At 39.6% G+C, this 10,159-nt stretch overlaps 1 protein-coding gene across 1 annotated transcript; it reads left to right on the top strand.

Moving 5' to 3' along the window:
- The first annotated feature begins 533 nt into the window (after positions 1-533).
- On the top strand, positions 534-9,727 carry LOC145407515 (putative glutamate receptor). Its single transcript, XM_080278441.1, has 6 exons — positions 534-568; positions 2,525-2,683; positions 5,802-5,892; positions 6,378-6,678; positions 6,966-7,150; positions 9,644-9,727. Exons 1-6 carry the CDS (start codon positions 534-536, stop codon positions 9,725-9,727), a joined length of 855 nt encoding a protein of 284 aa, XP_080134567.1.
- Positions 9,728-10,159: the final 432 nt, after the last annotated feature.

Below are 10,159 nucleotides of genomic sequence, written 5' to 3'. Positions count from 1 at the left end.
TGGCAGTTTGAAAATTAAAGATCTGGGCCAGACTTGGTCGAAAGCCTTTGGGGTGTAAAGTGCAACAGAAAAGATTTCAGCAAAGACCCGAAAAAGAATGTCAATCATTATATAAAAAAGAATTTAACACGACTGCCAGATCCTTCAGAATATTACTATTGGGAAAGACGCTGAGAATGCAAGAGATTAACCCCGAGATGCCAGGGTCACTACAGCGTATCGGTAGACGCTGGAATTCATACAGAATACCGACCTGTGTTCCACGAATGCTTGTGAGCTTGTGATGTCGCTGCTTAGGAGTTTTCATTGATCACCGTGCACCAGTTATGTGTCGACTCCTGCCACAGAAGGTTGTGCTTCCTGACCCACTCCATAGCTAACTTTGGCCACCGAAAGTGCTAGTATATATAAACGAGAACTGCATTATGTATGAGCGAAAAGAAAATGTTCATAAAACACGGCGATATCATTGTAAATATGCAGTATTTATGTGATTTTCATCTACGGTGTGAATGAATATATATAGTACTAAAATGCAGCAGACTGGCCAGAAGGATGACAACAAAAGGTAATATATATATATATATATATATATATATATATATATATATATATATATATATATATATATATATATATATATATATATATATGCTCTAGTGTTTTTTCTATATCATCCCATATATTACTGTCAAGTGTTCCCTGTAAGAAAATGTTTTGGAAAGACGTAAACAGAGTTAGACATGGTGGCAAAGAAGTTAGTCGGGAAGTGAAAGATAAAAATGGTAGATTACTAGCGGAAAGGGAGAAAAAGTGAGCAGATGGAGAGAACATTTTAAGGGATTGTTGAACAAAGAGAATGGAAGTGATGTGAGTATGAATGGATGGGAGAAGGAGGGATGTGAGATGCGAGGAAGAAATCAGTAGGATGGAAGTTGTGGAAGCAATGAAGAAAGTCAAACTGGGGAATGCCCCAGGAATTGATGGAGTATGTGGTGAAATGCTGAAGCATGGTGGAGAGATAGTAGTAGAATGGATGTGGAAGATGTGCAGATTGGCCTAGGAGGAAGGTAGAGTCCCGGAGGATTGAAAGTCAGGTATAATTACTCCCCTGTACAAAGGAAACAGGGAAAAAGAAGTGTGTGGTAATCATAGGGCCATTTGTTTTCTTAGTGTAATAGGAAAAGTATATGGTAGGATACTTTATTGACAGAGGTATGGAAATAACAGAGGAATTAGTTGCAGAAGAATAGGGAGGTTTTAGGAAGGGAAGTGTTTGTGTAGATCAGTTATTCATTCTTAGATGTCTAGTGGCAAGCTTTCTAGGGACGGAAAAGAAGTTGTATGCGGCCTTCATGGATTTGGAGAAAGCATATGACAGGGTGGATAGACAAGGACTGTGGAAAGTATTAAGAATATATGGGGTAGATGGGAAGTTGTTGAATGCTGTGAAGAGTATGAGGGTGCTAAGGCTGCAGTGCATGTGGAGAGTGAACTGAGAGAATTTCCTTACTTGAAGGTTGGATTGAAACTAGGGATGTATTGTCTCCATGATTGTTCAATCTGTATATGGATTGGGTTATAAAAGAGATACATGGTAGAGCAGTGGATGTTGGTGCTGCCCTAATGAGAGAGGGCAGTGTTTGGAAACTCTCTGTACTGTTGTTTGCAGATTATACTGTGTTGTTAAGTGAAGATGAAGGGGAGCTTCAAGGCTTGGTGGACGAGTTTGGGGGAGTGTGTAAGAACGGAATCTAAAGGTAATTGTAAGGAAGAGGAAAGTTATGGTCCTCGAGAGAAGTGAAGTCATTGAATATACAGTGAGACTGTATGAAAAGGAAATGGAAAATGTTAGTGCATTTAAGTACTTGGGTAGTGTGATGAGTAAGGATGGAAGTTTGGAGGTTGAAGTGCTTGAAAGGGTACAACAAGGAAAAAAGGTTGCTGGTTCCTTCAAAGCAGTGATAAGAAACAGAGAAGTGAGCATGGAAATGAAAAAGTTGCTACATGACAATATTGTGATACCAACTCTAATGTATGGAAGTGAAACTTTGGTCCTTGTTGGAGGGACAGAAGTCAAGAGTGAGAGCAGTGGAAATGAGTTATTTGACAGGAGCCTGTGAAGCCACATGGAGAGACAGACTGACAAATGAGGATGTGAAGAAGCACTGTGGTGTGAATGTGATGTAATAGGAAGTGTTAGGAGAAACACACTGTTTGGCCATGTGGAGAGGATGGATAGTGAGAGACTGAAGAGAAGAATGTATGTGAGTGAGGTGGAGTGGGGGACAGGGAGGGAGAGGCCAAGGATGAGATGGAGGGATGGAGTGGAGAGGACTATGAGAGGGTGGGGGGTGAACTAGAAGGAGGGCAGTGAAATGGTGAGGGACAGGACGACATGGAGGTGATTTGTTTGTAGCCATCCCTTACTGGATTAAGGCGTCAGGCAATAGATAGAGAGATATAGATAGATAGATAGATAGTTTCCCGTTTTATTGTCAGCAACGCATACCATTGTTTCCAGGTACCCAAACCGGCCCCACATTCTGGTTACGGCTGAGGAACTGCCCTATCAACAAGCGATAATGGTGGATGACCCATCAGCGGAGGGGGGCAAGCGGCTATCCTTCACTGGCCCGGTAGATAAAGTCATGCAGATCATTGCAAGATACATGAACCTCACGTAAGTTTCTATTACCCATCAGTAAAAGGAAGGCTTACATTTGATGCCTTTCAAGTGCACTAGGGTCATTCAGATAGATAATCTATTTTTACACAATCCTAATCTTCCATTATAACACGATCCATAATTGTAGGTTGATATCCAGGCTCCCTTTGATGCTGCTGGAAGAATTGGAGCGTCACACTCGAAGGAGTTGCCAGTGATCGCCGGGTAATTTAAGTAGAAACTCGGTCAGCTATTCTCAGCTTGCACAGCCATATATTTTTCAAAGTCGCTTCCATGATATTTAGTGATGAAGAGTACATAAATTCTTCAATACTGTAATCACTGATTATGATACCAGTTTTCTATATATGATTTACTGAGTAAAATACAACAGAAAACATACTCGAATGCATAAAACGACGAGTGGCCCGGTAGCATTTTATCACGTAATATTAGAAATGTCGCTGCATGTATAATTTGAAAAACTTTTCATTTAGTTATCAAAGAGATTAATGTTACATGTGGCTAATGTTAAAGAGAATGTACCGACTACACGTAAAACCAAAAAAAAAAAATAAAAAAGCACTATTTATGAAGGCGAAATCATACGAAGACGAAGCCACCGACCGAAATCGCAAGTACCGATGTTTCCAGGAAGATGATAACAAAACTTGGCGCGGGTTATGTATACAATTTTCATCTGATTCCCATAAACATTTTGCAACCAAACGACTTCATGTTAGTTTTATTTCATATATATATCTATCTATCTATCTATCTATCTATCTATATATATATATATATATATATATATATATATATATATATGTGGTAGGTGGGGGCGCTCACCATCCACTCAACTCGATGTAGTGCTGCTCTCGGGTGTCTGCCCTTTCCTCTCCATCCTTCTTTCCTTCCATTCTCTTCTGTCTTTCTTTCCTTCATTCTTTCCTTGTCCTCCTGCCTACGGGTGACTTTACACTCCCTCTTCTGTCTTTCTTTCCTTCATTCTTTCCACTTCCTTCAGCCTGTGGATGAATCTACACTGAGTGACAAGCCAAATGGTTTCCTATGCACCAGGAAACCATTTACTACGCTGGGTGGTAACCATGTAACCAAATTTTGGCGCCTGGTGGTTTAGTGGGTAATTATTGCGCTCCAATCGGATTCAGCCGGTGAAGGTTTATATCCAAGGGGTGGTTGGGGTTGAGACTGGAATGTAAGTTATCGGTTCAAACTACAAAAAATATTGTTTCTCAAGGTTTATACCGTTAGCTTAGTTTTGTGACTCCCATCAAACTTATCACACTGAAGCTTCTTTTCTTCATTTATTGAGTAAATGTGTTCATTAAATTATTCTTATGAACGAAGTGATACAGGCAACACTTACGAAACAGTAGTTTAGTTGACCGCTTTTTTATTTTTCAAATTTAGTTATCAGGTGAAGATTGGAAAATTTTGGGAGTATGTGAACACTCTACCTGTAATTGTCAAAAGTTTTGTCAGTGAGTGAGAATTTCTATGAGGCTCTTTAGAAGGGAAATGCATTCAGCTTATTCAGGAGTTAACCCCGAGTTTTTCGTGCACTTCATCTCTTTTTGAACCTAGCAGAACTGCTACATGTTGCTCCTCTTGTGATTAATATTAGCAGCCAAGAACATTGAAGCTTGAATGATGAATGAATGGAGTGTGACACAACTCTGCTGGAAACCGACGCTTGATAATTTAGTTTTCTTTATTTTTTTTCTGAAAACGTTGTAATTTTTGTCTGCCTAGAAGTTTAGAGCAATTATGATGAATTTCTCGAGGCTACATCAGGAAAAATAAAGATCAACCTTTTCATTAGTGAGAAATGAGCCCAAATCACAACAGTTGTTATTAACCCCGTCAGTCTGATTATGTCATTTTTATTATGTTCTTGCAATCTTCATACGATTAGTATTATTGCTCACACCACCCGTGGCCACACCACACACTACAATGTCATGCACCATCATTCCCTATAAGTTATACGGTCACATTTGAAATAAAACTCTCACCATCACACTTCTTCCGCTCCAGAACTGCTGCACCTTCCAGTGTCATACTTCACAATGGCAATCCCCCCTACAGTCAGACCTAGAATGCCACATCAAACTCAACACCAAACTCAACAGAAGATTTGAGGCCCTTCCTGACCAGAAAGGGACACTATCATCCTTCGTTTGCAGTATGTTATTGTCTACAAGCACAGCGTTACTTTCTTGTTTTTTAACTGTGACTCGTGTTCTGGATGTAGATTCCTATTCTGTATAACATTTTTGCCTTACATGCTAAGTTTGATTTTCCCAGGATGCGTAACCTTCCATTTTTTCTTAAATCTAATACTCGTATATCAACCTGTCCTAACCTAACCTAAGCCTACAGGTTAACCTAACTGACTAGCAGACTAACACAGCCCTATACTTAGAAAACATGCCTAACTTAATTGACACTTTCTTGGATAAGAAAAAGTGCAAAAATAGTACTCAGAATGGAAATCAGCGTCCTAGGTAGTCCTGACTTCCGTACCATCCAGACACCGAGCCAAAGAAAGACAAGCCACAAATCAAAAGCATGGGAGATGAGCCGTGATTCAAAAAAAAAAAAAAAAAAAAAAAGACCAATGTCTCATCATGAGTGGTGCTTGTTCCTCTTTGGGCAGGGCATCGTTTATTGCCAGATGTTGCCACAAGTAAAGCGAGACTAACGGCCAAATTACTATTCTGAAAGCTATTTGTAAGCCAAGCCGAGTAGTTTCAGGTCATCCAAGGGACAAATGTGACGGTTAGATTTGGTTAGCTTGCATGTCATGTTACAGAGTGCATCCAGCTGTGAGACGGGAAGTACAGATATATTTTAACCTCAACATGTTTAACATAAATGAGAGTAAAATCTGGGGGCTGCCTTACCCATTGAGATCTCGGTTTTACTACTTTTAATCAAATGTCATTTTTTTTTTTTTTTTTTAGCTTATTCTTGCTACTTTCAAAAAATGTTAATTAACTAGGGGAAGGCCTCTTGTACCGAAGAGCTCAATGAATGTTATATCTAACCCTTTCCCAGTTCACAGTTGTATCCTATAAGATGTAATTAATACTGCACTAATTTCCAGGTACGCATACAAGCGGCCTGCGGACAACAGCTGGGGTACAATACAGAGTGATGGGTCCTGGACTGGCATGATGGGCCTCATCATACGCGAGGTGAGGCACTGCGGCGTCATAGTATAACGCTCGATATGATACTGGTTTCATGTAGTATGATTCACGTTGACATTGCCCTAAAAGTCGACATGGACATAGCTTGCTCGGAATAGGAATCATTGCACTCGGTTTGTTTTCAATTGGCAAATATTGCAACCCTTTTTCAACTTAGTTGATGAGAAGGCAAACTTAGGTTGAAGAATAAATTTGACCAGTAACAAAGGAGACTCGTTCCTGTCTCATAACCAGAGCACAAGAAATTTAACACAACCACGACTCTGCATTCAAGCTGTGAATGACCCAGTTTCGCCAGGTAAAAACAATCGGACTCTCTTCTACACCAGTTCACAATCAAACATGGTTACTTAATACAGTGTGTGGCTTGCAACTTCAGGGATTTCTGTTTAATTGTGCACCAGAAAAATAAAGAAAATACCAGACTTTGGAAGATAAAACTTAAATGATATGTATTACCCTTATTTTAGGAGGTTGAGATGGCGCCTGCACTATTTTTCATGGGCCACGACCGCAGCAAGGTGACCGACTACAGTTCCTATGTTTACACGGGAGGCTATGGTATTCTTGCTGTCCGTGGTCGTCCTAAGGTGGACCCATGGGGCTTCCTGCTTCCTCTGTCACCACTGGTATGGACGGGTGTGTTTACAGCATTGGTGGCAGTGATCACTGTCATGCTGATCTTGCCATCCTTCCTTCCCCAACATGCTAACCAGCCACTCAGGCAGGAGACCAACATCTTCAACTGTGTTCGGATCCTTCTTCAAGAAGGTAAACTTAATGACTGTTAGGAAAATCGACAGCAAAAATTTGTTTCATGTTCCTTGTATGATATGAGATTGTGACCTCGTATCACTATATGGCAAATGATTAATGGATATACTTTAAATAATCATATATAATTATGATTTATTGAAGGGCTTACAGTTAATTACTTGCATGGAACAGACTATCGGCCTTATATCATACAGGGAAACCTTATGTGAATTTCTGCTGTCAGCTGTATATTCATGATTTTTTGGGACCAAAAAATTAACACGTGTTGTTCTGGCCAACAGATATAAGGAAAACTATGGGATGGTGGTGGTGGGAACGTGTGGCACTTGGGGTTTGGATGATGATGATACTGGTGCTGACACAAAGCTATGTGGGTAACCTCATGTCACTCCTGGCCGTCAGACACATTGATGCTCCATACCAGAGCCTCAGGGATGTCCTTGATGATAATATTAAGATTATAATTGTGAAAAACAGAAATCTTATTTCTTATTTACGTGTAAGTATTGGTGGTCAAATAGTTTCAGAACTATACACCTTATTCTTAATTTGGCTACTCACTGGTATTAATAGTGTTACGTCCCAGTCCCACACTGTCAAAGGCTTCGACAGCAGTAGTTCAGTATAGGAAGGACGTTGTCCAGTGAGCTGTTCTTCCTAAAGGCAGCCTTTCGGTGTACAATACACAGGATCAGCTCAGGTGTCGTAAACACTGGCTTCTTAAGTTCACTGTCTTTATTTTCCACATAATTGCAGTTAATGCTTTCCAGCTTCATTTCACTATTTTCATAAGCACCGAAGAAACACAAACTTTACTAACTACAGTTACACTTAATGCCTGACAACAACACTTCACTATTTTCACAAGTACCGATAATATACAAAATGCACTGACACTGCACTACACTCAAACTGAACTGAAATCCGACTGAAACTACTCTAGTCTCTTCCCCATCCTTATATAAGCTTCCTATATTCTAGGAAGTTCTAGTGTATTCTTGAGAGATCGACTATTATAACAGGTACCAACTCATAGACATTCAAAACATGCCAGAGTTTTCTTATACAGCATAATACTCTAAATTACATAGCATGCAAACTAAAATTAAATTACATACTTTAACAATCACATAAATAAAACATTATAAAGAGCACAAAAAGTGCATAACTTACAAAATAACTATGCTCACAAATAGCAGGCTAACTGGCAACTATGACTCGTAACGGTAAAATACCAGAAACATTGAGAAACTTCAGACTACGTAACTGGCAAATCCCGCTTCTCAACAATAGTACTACCCGGCTGGCAAAAGGATACTTGCAAAAGCTGTCCTTTTGCCAAAATAATTAGTTAGTTATGATTAGCTTATCATTTGTCAAATTTTCAACCATCAAATTATGTATTTATTTTCTACCAAAGATGCAGTGATGCATAGACAGGAATGTATTTCATCATTGTGCAAATACTGTCGACTGCATTCATTAATTTTTCACTGTTATAAATTTTCAGCTTATTTCACAGTGAATGCACATGCATTGGTGGAGATGTTAACCAAAATTTTGTCACAGATCTTACTGCTTAAAAGCAGGTTCGTTACTTCTTTTCTTGTTGTACTATGTGTTGAGATATAAAATGAAACTATCTGTAAAACTCTTTGATGACAATCCATCGTTTCAACCGCAAATAGCAACCCGAAATACTACAGTTCTCTTTTGTCATTTTAATACTTGAGATACAAAAAAAGTACGATTGGTGTCATATGCCTCCGAAAGATACCAGTCCATGATAAGCCACATAAGGCACTTATAAAGATCCACTGGTAAGCATCATGTACAGGTTTTTTAAAGAATGCATAAGAATATTAATTATTTTATCCTGGTGAGGTGTGTAAAAAATTCAGACATTACAATAGCTGAAATGCCTGAATAATAATGGAAGAGAAGTGTTTTCCTTATCCAATGGGAGTGTGATCATAAGAGTTTGTGGTTTACTTCTCCAGATATTGGATCCTATTCACCTTAGTTATACAGTAATATGATGATGACAATGACGATGATTCTGATGATATTACATTAACCCCATCAGTTTGAATGACACACAACAACAACAACAACAACAACAATCATCATCATCATCATCATCATCATCATCATCATCATCATCATCATCATCATCATCATCATCATCATCATCCATCCATCATCCAATCCTGTGTTGCTTCATGAGGAGCGTAGGAGCCCGGGGCTAGGCAAGATGGTCCCGACATTTAACATGAGTGTGACCAGCCTCACTCCTTCCTGAGTGGCATTATGTGAGCAATAAACCCCAACCATCCCTTGGATATAAACCAACACGGGCTCAGTCCGTTTAGAGCACCTTAAACTTTAAACCACCAGGCACCATAATTTGGTGATGTGATTACAACCCAACGTAGTAAATGGTTTCCTGGTGTAGAGGAAACCATTTGGCTTGTGGCTCAGTATTGAGTCACCCATAAGCAGATGGAAGAGGAAAGAATGAAGAAAAGAAAGAGTGAGTGTAAAGGCACCATTAGGCAGAAGGAAGAGGAAAGAATAAGGAAAGACAGAAGAGGAAGGAAGGAAAAGAGGAAAGGGCAGACGCCCAAAGCACCACTACATCAAGTGAATGGATGGTGAGCGCCCCCACCCACAACCAGGAAATAATAATAAAAAAATAATGATAATAATAATAATAATAATAATAATAACAATAATAATAATAATAATAATAATACTGTTCTCCATGATTATAAAGGTCAAGTTTATGTTTGCTGTTCTTAGGTCAGTTTCTTATGTTGATTCCGAAAATCGCATTATTATTTTTTTTTCAATCAGGTCAAATTTTGGAAATAAAACACTCTAGAAATGATCATTTCCTGTTATATTGGTAGATGAGAGTTTCTTCTAGTAGCATAACTCAACTGCTATATACGTACAGGCTTTACAGGTCCTTCTTATAGATTGCAAGAAGGCAGACACCACATCCCTCTTCGGCACAAGCAGTAGTCGGCCAGAAAGTTGACATCCCACCGTCCTTGATGACGTTCCTCCATCACTCGGATGTCCTTGTGAAAATTCTCCCCTTGCATTTCACTTAAGTCTCCACAATTCTCTGGAAAATAGTCCAGATGAGATCTGAGGAAATGCATTTTCACCGACATGGGTGCACCTAGTCAGATGGAAACTCCCCATCAGCTTATATACAGCTTTCTCGTACTCTGGACCCCTCCACCTTCTTTGTCCAGTGCCTTCACGAAGTTCTTCATGAAACCCAGTTTTATGTGCAGTGGTGGGAGTAGAATCTTGTGCGGTTCAACGAGAGGGTGGGACAGCCATTGTGTGAGCCAGGTCGCAGTCCTTGTCAAGACGGCCACTCTCGTCGGAAATAATGCTGGTCGTCTGCCTGGCTGTCCCACAGGCGCATGAAGCATGGATACTTTGTGTACCCACCTTG

Source organism: Coenobita brevimanus, chromosome 8 (assembly GCF_032717465.1).
Source record: "Coenobita brevimanus isolate Jiangsu-jjx chromosome 8, ASM3271746v2, whole genome shotgun sequence".
In the NCBI taxonomy this organism is placed as follows: Eukaryota; Metazoa; Arthropoda; class Malacostraca; order Decapoda; family Coenobitidae; genus Coenobita; species Coenobita brevimanus.
The sequence above is the reverse complement of the archived record's forward strand: the minus strand, read 5'-3'. Positions and strand labels throughout refer to the sequence as shown.